The 15,433-nt window shown below is 41.8% G+C and overlaps 1 protein-coding gene across 3 annotated transcripts in view; it reads left to right on the forward strand.

Moving 5' to 3' along the window:
• TTLL11 (tubulin tyrosine ligase like 11) overlaps positions 1–15,433 on the forward strand; it is a 38,499-nt gene that overhangs the window by 21,096 nt on the left and 1,970 nt on the right. Inside the window, exons 7-10 of one of the 3 annotated variants that reach the window (XM_053962043.1) lie at positions 8,578–8,805; positions 10,806–10,921; positions 12,773–13,091; positions 13,191–13,628. In XM_053962043.1, the coding sequence (XP_053818018.1) occupies positions 8,578–8,805; positions 10,806–10,921; positions 12,773–13,080 (652 nt within the window). In that variant the 3' untranslated portion in view covers positions 13,081–13,091; positions 13,191–13,628. Of the gene's footprint in view, positions 1–8,577; positions 8,806–10,805; positions 10,922–12,772; positions 13,629–15,433 lie in introns of those variants that run through there. The other 2 variants (XR_008434433.1, XM_053962042.1) reach the window with 2 other exon arrangements.

Below are 15,433 nucleotides of genomic sequence, written 5' to 3' on the forward strand. Positions count from 1 at the left end.
TACAGAGAAAAGGAGAACTATGTCACTTTCCTCAAGTTTCTGTAATGCAGCCACAGGAGTTGCTGTAATCTCCAAGGTTTGCCCAACAAGAAGGGAGGTCAGGAATAAAGAGGTGTCTGCTTCATCTCTTTCCACATGGCCTCAAAATGAACGTGGAGGCCGCAGGTCTAAATACATCTTTGGATTCAGTAATTTGATTAGAGATTGTCAGCGAGTCTTGATGGTAGGAGAGCCTGGTTTCAGGCAGGTTTAGGTGCAGTTTGTGTCCCTCAGCACTGTCCCAGCAGCTCTGGCTGGGGCCAGAGGAGCAGCAGCTGATGGCTCAGCTCTGCTGTCCGAGCCTCCTTCCCAAAGTGCCACGTGGATCTTGGAGCTCCTCTGCTGTCTGCTCCTGCTTTGGCTGAATTCTATCAAAGTAAGCTGCTTTGTGTTGCTTTGCTTTGTTTTTTAAACCATGAAGTCAGCAGGACTTCAAAGCATCCCTGGGAGCTGTGTTGCATGCAGATGTTTGCTGTATCCAGGCGTTGCTGACGGGAAGCTTCAGCTGGAACCAGTGAAAATTCAGCTTAAATATGGTCAGAAATGTGCTTGAGTTACATTGGACAGGATATAAAACAATAGCAATTCTGACCTTATTCATCGAGTACTGAAGTGTTTACTTAAGTGTTTGGTGGAGTCAGTCTTCTGCTGGAAGGGACCTTTAAGATCATCTCATTCCACCCCCTGTAATTTCCTCTTTATTTTTCAATACAAGAAAGCTGTTGTAGTTTGAAGTTAAAACCACTTTTTTCCCCCCTCTCTTAAAGCTAAAGGCAACATCTGTGTGTGCCTTCCCTGTCCAGGGGGGTTCACTGAATTTTTGTGGTCATACAGGGAAGGACATTAATAGTTAGGTTTGTGTGCAAAGTGTTTTTTCCTGACACTTCAATATGTTAATCATTTGAGCTGAGTTTCTGCTATCAGCAAAATCATCTTCACCTCTAGGTAGCCTGTAGCTTGCTAACATAATCTAATTTTTGGGTGGTATCTTACTGCAGGAGCAGTGATTCAGCTGCACTCTTCGACTGTAGAGTTGTTCCCTGGCGTTTGTATATGCACAATTTCCATTACTAATCTTCAGTTAAATGCTTCTTGAATGAAATTTGATTTTCAGAATATTAGCTTAATTGCCTTGTCTAAAATGAAAGCTATATGTGTATTTAATTTGACATTTTTTCCCCTTTCACCTTCTTGAGTGTTTGTGCTGCACAGAAGCAACCCTGCCTTTAAATCAATTTTCCCAGTTGCTCTGTAATGTAAACTCCAATAACTTCTAATTTTCTGTAATCTCTCTTATACTGAATTGCTTCCCACCAGACAGTTTTCAGAGCATAAGTGGACAGGTATATACTACAAACAGAAATTGTAGTTACACAGTGTGTATTTATGTCTGTATGTACAGCAGGGCTATGTGTATATGGTATAAAAATGTCTTATTTCTTACCTGTCTCCTTGACAGCTTTACAATCTCTGTGTTATGTGTAACTAAAACTACAAGCAGCTGTGAGAGTTTTGCATAAAATATCTGGGGGAGCCTTGAATGCTTTGTCCTCATCTCCAGTTCCTCATGTGACTCCCGAGTCGTGGCGTGCACTTTGTGTTCTCTCAGGAATGGCACAACCCATGAACAAATTGATTTCAAAAAAATCAGATTTCATGCAGCCTAGAAGATGTTAGAACCAATTGATCAGCCAAGGGCAGGCTGAGGTGCATCACCTCGCTAAGAAAGAAACAAATCACTTCTTGGAGTGGGGCTCCTGGGCCCCATCACACACTTGGAGTGGATAACAGTGAAATGGAATAAATGAATGTGCACAAATGCACATTAGCCCTGAACACCAGGGCAAAGTTCTTACGTGCAGGTGCCTTGTAAGAATTAGAATTTAAAATAAAATGGATATAAATGACAGCTGAAATACCTATCTTTTTTTTTCTTTGACGGTACTGTGATTTCTTGGGACAAAGTTGAAAATCTTATCTTTTTCTGGCAAGATGTTTACATTTCAAGACTTTTTTTCCCCTGTTATAATTATGTGATAAAGGCAAGCATTTATTTTTGCTAACATTAGGTTTTAAATACACACGGAAAGAGAAGTGAAGGAAAAATGGAGACCATTTCACAGATTTTTTTTTGCAGGAGGTTTATTATTCTCATTAGCTTCAGGCTGTCAGAAAGTTACATGTCTCAGGCACTGCACATAATGAGTGAATATTGGATCATAAACATATTTGAGAACTGTTTGCTTATTGCCCTGTTCATACTCAAATAATGGTGGGGGAGTGCAAAGCAGGATTTTAAGGGACAGCAATATTAAGTGCTTGGATTTTGGTTTGACTTAAGCAGAGGCATTGAGCAGAAAAATAACATTTTCCCTCTTACAGATATCCTTCAGGTGTCAGTTCAGCAGCATCCTGGTTTTATTACATCAATCACAAGCAGCTTAAGGCTTCCAAAAACATAGTCAGAGACAGATGTTGAGCCTGTCTGGGGATTAGAAATATCCTCTTCCATTAAGTATAAATTAACTTAATCACCAGGTATGAAAGATAAGCAGCATAAACATCATTCCCTGAAGCTTTCATTAAAATTAAAATTCTATTTAAAACTAGGCTTGTACTTTCTATGACTTGATCCCCCTTCAAAGAGATTGTATCTGCTGTAAATTTTTACAGTGACAGAGTGACAGAAATTAATGTATTGGGGGCAGTGATGTTCTCTATAATTTAACTTCTGCTGCAAGTCATCTTTCAGCAAGAGAGATGATTGGCTTATTTTTAAGTAATAATTGGTCTCTAGTCTCTGAAACACTGAGAAAGCAATAAAACTGCCTAGCACCCAGTAGCCACAAAAGGAAAGCATGAAGTCACATGACTTAATAGCAGTGTAATCATCAGGAGTGTTATTTTGTGTATGAGAATTCACCTGCTTTAATAGGAGGATTAAGGCTGATAAAATGCAATTGCAGTGCTGCTTTCTGCTCCCTTGGCTGACAGGGTAAAGCTCCTTTTCTGTCCCAGCATAAGCACAAGTGCTTTCTAAGAATAATTTCCACATGGGAAGAAATATCCTGGATTTTTTTTTTTCCTCCTGTTCTAGTGTAAGACACTTGGTGGTCTAATTTCAGTGTATTCCCAGGCTTTACAGCTGCTTTGCCTTTGCACTATCCTGCATTATTATTTTTCAGGCACACTTTTCTAAAGAAACAAAAGAAACTCTGGAGAAATAATGAGGCACATAAGTACCTTGAAAGCAAATAGTGAACACAAATAAATCTACTAGGAATAATAACAGCTACCTCCACAGAAAATAAAGTATTGGGGACTATATTTAATGATCTTTGTTCTGTAATAATTTTTTGCTACAGTGGAACAAAGTCTTTGGATGCAGGATTTGCATTGCTTATCCATTATTTCATTACAGTAATGCCATATTTTCTGCTGCACTCATAGCTGACAGGTAATAACATAAGCATTCACTGCTTGTGTTACATTAAGAGTAATAAATCTGTAGTGAATACAGAATGATACCACCATTATTCTTAAGAGCAGAAAGTTGGAAGTAAAGAATCTCAGTTAATAATTAGGAAATAGCAGTTTTTTTTCAGCACCTGAGACTACTCAGATGCATTTCTCCTTTAATTATTTAAACTATGAATTAGGGAGGGCTACAGAGATCAAACCACAGCTCTAGACTTCTCTGCATATGAAATGAAAATGTCAGTAATGTTCTCTTGCCTGGCTTTGTGTCCCTGGTGTGGAGCAGAGCAGGATCCCTGCCAAGTTTCTACATCTTGGAAACACTCATTAACACTATGTGAAGGCAGCAAACTTTCCACTCTTCTGTTTTCTGCCAAAAGCTATTTAATCTTTAATGAGAAGTGTTTATTTTTATAATAAATCCATCAGTCTGAAGAGGCAGTGAGCCATCCTTCTCGGAAGGGGGACTGATGGCTGTGGCAAACAAACAGCACTCCAGGGACAGAGCGGAGAGCCCGCAACGGGCGGGAGCTGTGCCTGAGAGCTGCTCTGATGGCTGCTGACAGGCTGCAGGGGCTTGGCCTTCACTTCTCCAACTGTCTCATACATTATTTTGGTTTTCTTAAGCCAGTGGCAAAGCTATGGAGTACATTTTACCCGTGGATTCACCTAAAATGTGTTTGCCAGCTCTCCAAAACAAGCAGTGTGCTCCGTGCCTTTCACCCTTCTACAGAGACACCATCGTCAGGCCTGGAAGCTGCAGGTGAAGTTCAAAATCTAAGTGAGGTGATTTACCCAATTTATTTCTTTAACTGAGATACAGGGTTTTTTTTTGTTTTTTTTTTTTTTTTTCTCTCAGAGAGAGATGGAAATTCTGCTTTCAGCATTTTCTGCTTCCCAGAGACAGGACAGCTGCTGTGTTTTCAAAATGTATTTGGTGTGATCAGACTTTTGTCTGCCAACACCGTGGTGATTATCAATCCTTATGTTTGATTGATTCTGCTCTTTGAATTATGGACTCTTTACTGGGGTTGCTTTGCCTGCCTCAAAGCATTCTCCAAAGTGTTGAATAAAGTCTATATAAGAGACTTTTTTCCATAATTTTTCCAACATAATGTCAAAAATCTCTTACTCTGTGGGTTTAACATTCTTTTAATGCTTCTATCTTTGTGCAACTATTATTATTATTTTGAAAAGTGGAAATTCTTGTGCTATTGGTGTTTTTTTTTAACTTTGCCCGAGGGTGAAGAGGGGATGAATATTCATTTTCTTCAAATGACACTCAGAGTGGCCAGAACAAAAGCTGATTACTCACACAACATGCAGGCAAACCATGAAACTGCTTGCTACAACATCCTGGGAGTGCTGGAAGTCTGTGCTAATAAAATAATGGGATTAGTTCAGAAAAGCAAATTCATGAATGGTTGATAATGCAGAGACAGTGCTCTAGCTTGGCCTTAGTTCCCTAAATGATTTATTTCTGTGAATGAGCACATGAATATATTTCCTTCTTACACACTCCAGGTACAAACACTTACCTGTTCTTTGGGAGGTCCATATTCTGTGGTGATAAATGGGTGGGTAGATAGATTTGTCATGCAAAATATTCTCTGCTTTTAACTATGTTAACATAGTCCTTGCTTGGAGAAGAGAGGCTCAGCTGAGGGAATAATTATAGCTTCAGAACCCAGAACATAGTATTTTCTTTTATTAGGTAAGCAGTTGTAAGCTGATACTGAAATTGCTTAATTTATACTTCTAGCAATGCCCTAAATGTAAAATACATCAACTCAGCATTCTTAGAAATATTAATATTGTGATTCTTACCCCATTTTACTCTGAATTTGACAGCTAAATTTTATATACAAGCATACAAAATGCTGCAAATTTTGAAGCCTTTAATTAGTAGTTGCAAATTTGTTTGTCCCTTAGCAACTTGTATTTGCATAAAGATTAAGGCTGGTCAGAAAGAAAGGAATAAAACATAGATGGAGGAAACATTAATAAATTAATAATCATGTAAAAAAGATAAGTAGTCTTAGATATAATTTCCATAAGCTTTATTAAAATTTAAATTTTTTTTAAAAGCTGCACCACAGTTGATCATTTCTAAAGAGTGATCTTTCATAAGCTGCAGAATTAGACAAACTAATGTATTGAGGTCAGACATTAGTATGTAAATGAAGCTTTGCTTTTTTCTGTGTGGCAACAGAAGCATTACCTTATATTTGACCTTTCATTCATTTGCCTGACTCAGCTGTGTCAGTCAAAACAATTAATTCTAACGAGCAGCTTTAAAGAGTGGGGCTCAGCTTTCTTCTCCTCCCTTGGCCTGTTGGAAACCCCACGGGAGAGGAGCAAATGGAGGGAACGTGGGCAGGGGTCTCTGGAGATGGGGAGTTCCTGGTCCCTCCCCACAGCCCCACTGCAGCACTCGGTGAAGTCCGTGGGGTTTTCAGCACCAAGCCCTGGCACAGGGAGCCCAGAGCAGCTGTGGCTGCCCCTTCCCTGGAGTGTTCCAGGCCAGGCTGGACAGGGCTGGGAGCAGCCTGGGATAGGGAAAGGATGGACCTGCATGGGCTCAAACTATTCCATGATTGTGTGAGATTCAGGTGAGATGACAGACATGAGTACGTCCGTATTTTCCAGTTGACGGCTGAGCTAAAGGCAGACACAGAGGTGAAAATCCCCCTCTCATTTTCACTGTTGCTGGACTCAGAGCTGTATTTTTGCTCTTTGTAGCTCCTTCCTCCTGCACTCTTGGCATCATCTCTCCTTCTCTCTGCTTGTTTTTTTCCCTCCTTTTTCTTCCTTCTGCTCTGCTCTGAGGAAGCTCTGCTCCTGTTTTTGGCTGGGTGACCCCTGGGGAGTTCAGCCCCTCGTGGTGTGGTGCTGGCAGGTGGCAGCCAAACCCTGGAGAACACGAAATGGGGCATTGCAGGGGGTGAACTTGTCTGAGTGCTGAGGCAAAAAACGGGCTGTGCACCCTTTCTTTGGAAAATATGCAATCACAGTAAAATTCTGTATTTATAGGCATTGCCCTTGGCTGTAGGGACCTACCCAGGCTGCTTGTCTTAATTAGTCACGTTGAGACCACACCGAGGTGGGGGCACACAGGTGTGTGAATAATACAGAAAATAAACTTTTATTGAGATAGTGTCTGTGGTAGCAGTGGAGAATTGTACCCTGAATATAGTCAGTGTAAATCAGGGAAGGTAAGTGTGCAGAATAAGCAGGTTTGTGGATCAATTCATAGTGCAGACACAGGCAAGCCTTTGTGCAGGTTTGCTTTGGAAAGTCTGAGTTTTATTAGAAGTGCAAAATATATCTTTCAGTGTAATTGAAATTGTATGATCATATTAATTGGGCTCTAGTGTTTTAAAAAATGAAAAGTAAGGAAATCTTGTGGGGGAAGCTAAAGAATGAAAACAAATCATTAAACTTTATAAAAGTGCTAACCCTCAAAAGCAAACTAAGAAGTATATTCCCTTTTTTTCTTTTTTACCGAATGGCAGTACAACGTTTGGCAATAAAGGCTAGATTAAGTTTTCTTGTTCTGATTTAAATATTTTACAGCCTTTCCCAATGTATAAGTGGAAAGGAATGAGACATGCAGTAGCATACAAAAAACTGCTGGTTTTAATTTTACAATACTTTTCCAATAAGAAATGTGGATTTAAGAGCTCTCTCCAAACTTCAGTAAAAGTTTGAAATGGGATGCTGGTTCTGAGTTTTATACATGACCTCAAAGACAGCTGTGGGTTTTTCTCCTAGAAAGGAGGGGAAGCAGGAAATTCTAGGTGGTAGTTTAGAGCCTCTGCTTTATTGCATTCCAGAATATTTTTTCTTTGACTAAAATACAATTTTATTTTTATGCCCTAAACTAAACCAAAGACATTTTAGTAATTTGACTGTGTCCATTCCCCCTTAGCCAGGGAGACAGAGTCTTCTGTGGCTCCCAGCAGGGATGATGTGTCCAGAGCACTGGTTCTGGTTTGGGTGTTCTCTGTGACATTTCTCATTGCTATGGAGGATGGAGGTTTAAAAATGAAGGGCAGGGAAAAAACTCCGTTAAAGTACTTCAGAAATTCCAGGGACTGCTGTTCAGCAGGGAAGAGGCGTGGTTTGGGAAGGAGCTGCAGGTTTGCAGAGGAGGAGATGTTGTTCCCAAGCCCTGTTTCAGGGAGTTGGGTGGATGGACAAGGCTCCAGCCGCGCTCCGAGGAGAGCGCTGGGCACAGTTCAGGGCTCTGAAGCTGATCCCTTTAGTAGTCTCTATAAAAAATGAAAATGTCCTCAACTCTGCTTCTGCCTTTTAAAGTAAGGATTTATATTTTTTTAACTAAAAACATTAATGATGAATGAATAATGTACAATCCAAAACACTGTTGAATTTAGAATGAGAAAGGGCTTCCAGGCATCATTAAAATGAGAGTTGTGTTACAAACAGCACAACGTCCTCTCTGCTGAGTACAAGGTTTCACATTTGGTCAAGGTCTGGTTCAACTGGCTGAAGATTTGAATTTTTAAATTCATGAACAGACCTTATAAGATTAAAAATAGAAGCCTGTGTGCTTGTTGTTTCTTGCCTGTACATACTCTTGCTCTTTTGGCAGGTTTTCAACAGCAGTGACACCACCATGCCAACTTTCATGAGAAAGAACAAAACTAATAACTAAGCTTTACTTAACTAATGTCATTAGTTTAACTAATAACATTATTTTTCTACTTTGCTATCTGCAGCAAAGAGGAACATTATCAAAGCACTGCCTAAGCTTATTTATTTTTAAAGACTTTTTAGGCTTTTATAAAAACAGTGGTCGCATTTATAGACATTAAACCTCAGCAAACAGAAGTGTGGATACAAAAGAATATAATTATTTTAACATTCTGCAGCAACAGTCTTAAGAGTGCTCTGTAAACCTCAGTGTGACAGTGCCCCCCAACAGCAGTGCCTCGGTGTCCACCCCGGTCTGTGGGAGGTGTCCCCGTGGCAGGGGCTGGACGGGACGAGCTCTGAGGTCCCTCCCAAGCTGACCCCCTCTGCGGTTCTGCTCTGCAGGTGCCAGAGCTCGGAGCAGGCGCCGGGAGCGAGCGAGGAGCCGCCAGACGCTGCCCCGGGCCCGGAGGCTGCTCTGCCCTCGCTGTTCCTCAAGCAGGTGTTCCCCAAGTACGCCAGGCACTTCAGCTACCTGCGCCTCGTGGACAGGGTGGCCGCCCTGTTCATCCGCTTCCTCGGGGTCAAAGGGACCACCAAGCTGGGGCCAACGGGATTCCGCACCTTTATAAGGTCAGTGGGGTAAAAGCTGGCCCTGTTAGTGGTACACCCTCAGCCTGCAGGCTTTGTGATGCCTTCCAACGTGGAGCCAGTGCCTGTTCTGTTCTAAAATACATTTTCATCCATCCAAGCTCCTGAAATGCCTGACCTATGAGTGTGTGTCTGGGAAGAAGTTGGGTCTTTGACAGCAGATCAGAGATACTTTGGCAGATACAATTTGCCGTCTTTGTCAACAAGTCAGGTTCCCAGTAAACGGTAGAAATATCATTGTGAGGAAGTGACAACTGAAATTGGGTCACTTGATGTGATTCTGTTGGCTGTGGGGGCACCGCCGGCCGCCCCAGGCCGCAGGAAGGATTCCCAAATGCCAGTTCCTGATGCACCGTGCAGGGAGGATTTGCATTGTGAAATTGCACCTTGCAATGTCAAGAAACTCAATTTATTTTTTCACATACTTTTTATTTAGGAGGGTTTTTTCCATTGTTTTTTATGGCTATATCTGTTCTAGTCATGGTACAAATACCTCATTTTCTGTCTTTCATTGACTATGACAAAAGAAATGAGCAGCAGCAGCAGATGTACTCTTAAAACACAGATCCTGTTTCTATGCAGATGCATTTAGCATTCAGGAATGAATATAAAACACTTGGTTTATACAAATTATGATATATAGAAAATGTCTGAAGGCATCTGCTCTATCCACAGACCAGCACAGGATTGCATCCAGTTCTGTATTTTTTTGTAGTTTTATCCAGCTTTATTTTGGCACTTGTCAGAGGAACATAGAATAAATGCCAACATTTTCTTTCAAGAATATTCAGATACATTGCTATAGCTCAATGAAATAGCATTTGCAGTTTCTTAATGCATGTTAAATTAAACTTTTTAATACTGGCAGATATTTTTGTTTATTTTCTCCAGAGCATCTATGCCAGCTATAAGGCCCTTTTTTGAAGAGCTGTCATTGCTGTTCATTTCAGAAGGAAGGTCAGGTTTCCGTGTGTTGTATCACTTTTCAGGAACAAAATGGTACACGAGTGGGATTTCGTGTGTGGGCAAGTGCTTGCAAAGACTGTCCACCCAAATTCTGGCTCATCAAAATCTGTTCTCCTTTAATATTTTCTTCATTCTAAAAAAGTGGCTAAAAAGGAAACACTGCCTCTCTCTAGTCCTTGGGAGCTGCCTGGGAGGTTTTGGGCTATCTAGGCAAGGCCTTACTCTATTTTAAGGGAGCTCTGTTGAGATTACTGAAGAGTGAGATTTGGTTCAATTGTTTGAGTTTGGGGTGGGCTTTTTTGGTTTTTTTTTTTTTTTTTTGTTTGTTTGTTTGTTTATTTCTTTCTTTCTTTTCTGGTGAGAAATTCTGGCCAGCTCTTTGGCAGGTGCAGTGGTGGCAGCCAGGCTGCCAGACATCTGGAAATCCTGGACACAGGGCTGTTGCCAGGGCTGATCAACACCGCACTGCGGACTGGGCCACACAAAGTCCCAGCTCCACAGCCCCGCAGCCCGAGCTGCATCCAGAGCTGCAGGGTTCCATTCCACCAGGGCAAATCCTCTCGGTGTTCAGGCATGGAGAAGCAAGGCTGTGCCTGAAAGCTTCCTCCAGCCCTTTCCAAACGGGATCAGTCAGACAATAAAAGAGTATTTCTCTGTGCAAATCTGTGCAGATAGCCTGTGCTGATTTGTGGTGGGTTTTTACCAATTCATTCCATCTCTTACAGCCTCAGAGTACTGGCAATACCCTGGGAGAAAGCTCTGTGTAACAGTCAGGTCATGTTTTTAATTGAAATATTCCGGGTTTGGGCCTGTTCCATTCAGATAGGAGCACTTAATGAATGCTGGTTTGTTTGCTCTCTGCTGTGTGTGTTTTATTAGACTGAGCACGTTACAGTGGGTCTGTACACATGACATGGGTAAACTTTTCTCCTGCAAGCTGCCCTTGCAGAATTTTTCCTAACTTGGGAGTTTGGATGTAATGAGAATCTCATCTTTATTTTGTTTCTTTGTAACAGAAACTGCAAACTGAGTAACAGCAATTTTTCAATGGCTGCTGTAGATATCCTATATATTGATATCACAAGGAGGTGGAACAGCATGGGCATTGACCACAAGGACTCAAGTAACCCAGGTTTGTATTCAAAAACTATGAAATCTGACTTTTGGGATTATTTTTTTCACATTTAGTTGCTCAAGTACACCTCAAACATTTGATAGAAATGGGAAGAAGCCATGTACACCTGAGGCATGCACATACACAACCAATTCTCCTGGTTAGTGCTGTGGCAGTCACCCTTCAGGGTAGTATTACTTCAGGTACGTGAGGGTCACCTCAATTTCACAGCTACATAAAATTAGAGTATTTGCATTTAGCTTTTCAGGGTGTAAATCACTTATGTGGTTGGCTGGAACCTCCAGGCTTTCAAAAACTAAGAGATTTGTGTATGGTGTCAATGAACCAGATGCTTTTTAGGTGTTAAAACGCAAACTATCCACCTGTTTCTGTTGGCTTTATGTTTAGCCCACTCCCAGCTGTAACCAAGACATGCACGATTCTGTTGTTCCAAAACAGCTTCTAACTTTTTTCATAATATGCTTCACATGAGTGTCACTTCTGGGGAGAAAGTGTGTGTGTTACCAGAGGTGCTTTCCCTGCCTGCAGCTCACCGTGACTGATAAAATAATTTACTGAGCTGGCAGCTGCTGCTTTCAGATAACTCAACAATTCCTTTGCAAGCTGTTTTACAGCCAAGATCGTAAACGACCCCAGCTGCAGCCTTGGTTGAGAGAAATTATACTTCAGAATGTAATTGTCATATTTTGAAAAGGTGCCTTTCCTACAGCATCAATAAGCCAACACAGTTAAAAACCCCAAACCTTTCAATATCTCCTCCTAAAATAATCTTCTTAAGTGTATGTTCAAACTGGGAGAGCTTGTGGCATTCTGCACAACCAATTGGGGTCTGGCTTCTTAATTAAGAATTTGAGTAGGTATTACATCAAGGTTTTAAATACAATAATTAGTGTTAATACTCAGCTCCTCTTCCCCTTGGCTCTGGTAATGTGCTATTAGGGAGATGTGATTGAACAGCAGCTGAAGTCTCCCCTGCAGCATGGGGCTTCTGCAGGGGACTCTTGTGTGGGAAGGGGTAGAGCAGTTGTATTATAGCAGAGACATTTTTTTGGCACTGCACTCACTCTTCAGCTGTTTGTTTTTCATTCAGTTGAAACAACTACTGTGGAGTTGTTTGGTATGACTGAAAAAATGGCCTCTTCACCTTCAGAAGGGTTTGTACCTGGTACAGGCTGTGTAGGAGGGAAGTAGTGCTTCAAATAAACTCATATCTTGCTAAGGTGTTACTTAGTAATGGGGTTACCTTCATAGTGCTACAGACTGAAATAACACACTGGTGTGAACTTTTGGGTCAGATCCATCTCTAAAAGACTCCATTCGGCTGCCGACATAAAGTTGTTTTTCTCTCCAGCTGGATTGTTTTCTTTGATGCTCAGTGTGTTACTGTGTGCCTCATTTGGTTTCAACTTAATAATTTTGGCAGCAGAAATCAAGGCTAATACTACATCAGTTTAATGGTGCGATATCCTAAAATGGGTCCTTGCTGTACCACTTTGCCTCTGGATTGCAGGCTGAGGTCTGCAAAACCAGAAGCTGCCTCAGTGATAGAGAATGTCACCCGTCTGTAACCCAGCCTGGGCTTACCCTGCCCTGAAGCACCCAATGAGTGTGACACAAATAAAGCCTCGGCTTTTGGTCTTTGAGGGATAGACAATTTCTTTGCTTTCTGAGCATTCCAGATTGCTGCCATTTAAATGAAAAGGTGTGAACCAGCACGACTGTGTGTGTTCACACCCACCGCACACACATCTGGCCTTTCTGCCACAACAAACAAGACATAGGATTATCCCTAAGGAATGCAGGCTTCTAGAAATGCACTCCATCTCTGTGAGCACCTTTTCCTTGCAGGAATGTGTCTGCAAGCCTTCGTGGAAGCTTTCTTCTGCCTGGCCCAGAAGAAGTACAAGGCGCTGCCGCTGCACAAGCAGGTGCTGTCGCTGATCGAGCTCTGCGAGTGTCGCCTGGCTGCCCTGCACGGGAAGCGCCTGGTCTGGGGCTGCGGCCTCGCCGAGCCCCGCGGGGCCCTGCCAGCCGCGGGGACCGCGCCCGGCCCCGCCTGCACCGGCCCTCCCCAGCCCCACGGCCACCAGGTGCTCAGATTACAGAAATCATCGCAGCTAAGGGCGCTGATGTGCCGGGACAGAACTGGGAGTTAGTCCCCAGCCAGGTACGTGTACTGCTAGAGGAAAGACTGGCGCTAGAATCCTTTCATTTCAGTGACAACGACTTATTTCAGCTGTATTTTTTATTTATGCTTTTCAAAAAGTCTACTGCAACCTCCCGTTTTCAAATAATGACTCTGGCGGTGGCTGTTTCTTCACCTCTCTGTGGGATTTACCGTGCACATCCCGTGACAAACTGTGCATTCATCCTGAGTGTGTGGAAAAGAAGGAGCAAACCACAGGGGATGATAACCAGCGTCATGGGATTGGCTGCACTGACTGAGGCACACTCGTGTCAAAGGAATTACATCGCTTTGTGTGCACAGGACATGTCACAGCAAGCAAGGAAGGAACTGCAGTCACAAATACCAGACTGGAGATCTGAAATCTGAAATTACACTTGTGCTCAGGCTTCAGGCCTTGACTCTCTTTTTTCCACGGCTTGGACTGTAGGTGTTGGAATCAATACAGATTTGGTCAGTGTCTATGTACTTATTTTTTAAAGTCAGGCTTAAAGCACTGAAATAATATTTTGGCTTCTACTTCTTTGTACATGTCTTTGCCATGACAAGTACTGTTAGTTTTTTAAAGAAGAACTAAAACTGTTTATCCTTTTGCTTCCACAGAACCAATAAGCTCACACTTATTCACAGAAAAAGATTTACTTTCTTAAGTCAAATTTGGTGAATCAAGTGGTGGTTTTGTCTTCAGGGATTCAGCACTGCTTCTGCAGAAAGCTGTACAGTGTAAAGGCCTAAGAGGTCATCTAAATTCCACTGGAACCAACCCTGTCACTGACTTTAGCCTAAACTAACCATATTCTAGGTTTGCTCATTTTTTGTCTTTTGCATGTTTGTTACCCTTTTGGGACCTGCAGTAACACCTGGAGCAGATCTCATTTGTGTCTTTGCTCATATCCTTCGTTTTTCCCTTAAATAACAGTGTAACTCTGTACAAATTAGATCTAAGGATGTGTCAAAACTGCTGGGCTGTACAGCTAGAGTTGTACAGAGGGGTTTTATTATCCAGGAAATGAACCATGACTTCCATGATCACACTTCTTGTGGGGGCTAAGCAGAACATGAGACTGGCTGGAAGGACAGGAATAACTTGGAACTTCAGGGGTGTTGAGTGAAATTCTTTATGGTCTCCCATTTATTACAATAATGAATGGCTGCATCTGAGCTTGATTTTCCTCCTTTGTTCTACTCTTTAATGTTAATGACTTGGCTTATGTTTTAGTGTCCTCCGTGCTATCAGAATTGGCAAAGCTGTGAGATGGGCACTGAGCTTTGGGTTGGAGAACATTCCCTGAGCTCCATGTCAAAATGTTTCAGTGGCTGGTGCCCCCAAAACGTGCTGTGTCACTGGGGGGAGTCCACCTGTCTCGAGTCAGGGACTCAATGCACACATGGTGCATCAAGTGAGTTTTCACTTCAGGGAATGTTTGTAGAGTTTTTTTTCCTGATTTCATCTTTAAACAGCATGTGTTTTTTCCCAAGTGGCAATAGCAGCATGGCAATGCAATGCAGGAGTCAGGCTGAGCCCACACAAAACTAGTCCCCAGCATGTGTTAATCTCAGATGTGGGCATCCCTTCTCCTTATCTTTTTCTGTAACACAAATAAAACAGTAGTAGATGATCTTTTTTAGTTCAGCGGCTGGACTTTGAAATTTTATGTATTGTACATAAGAGGACAGTTGTAGACTAACTAATGCCACTGCCCTCAGCCTTGTTCAAATGTCATAAAGATTATTGCAGTATGAAGATAAAATGCAGAACTCCAAAGTCTGGCACCTGTCAGAACAAATGAAGCTGAAAGGGTCATTTTTTTCACACTTTCATTGTAATATATTTGAAGACATTCACAGGTTGAAAAATGGTTACTTCTCCTTTTGTGACATCTGACATTTGTCTTGCGATTGGCAGTGTGTTACTGGAAAATAGCTTACAGTTCCTCTCATCTCATGATTGATGTCCTGTAAAGACAGAGTTACAGAGGAGTTGGATTTGAAATGCTATGACTGTGAATGCCTTTCCCTGCACCTTTGAAGTACTACGATGTGTGGCCTGAAATATCCCAGTTTTGCAGTTGTATAACTTACCCTGATATCAGTGGAATAAATTAACTATTGTATATTGAACACTGATAAGATCTCTCTCTCTATGGGAGACCTTTATACTCTCTGGATCTAATAGAGGTTTTTATAGCTCGTGCATCCACAGGCTGATGCTGTATGCTCTATTCATCTCCCACTTCAAATATGAAAGGTCCCTTGTAGAATAGTCAAAATATTCAATTATCTGCCTCTACTAATCCACTGTTCATGTAGTTATATAATTGGAA

This window comes from Vidua chalybeata, chromosome 21, assembly GCF_026979565.1.
Source record: "Vidua chalybeata isolate OUT-0048 chromosome 21, bVidCha1 merged haplotype, whole genome shotgun sequence".
NCBI classification, from domain to species: domain Eukaryota; kingdom Metazoa; phylum Chordata; class Aves; order Passeriformes; family Viduidae; genus Vidua; species Vidua chalybeata.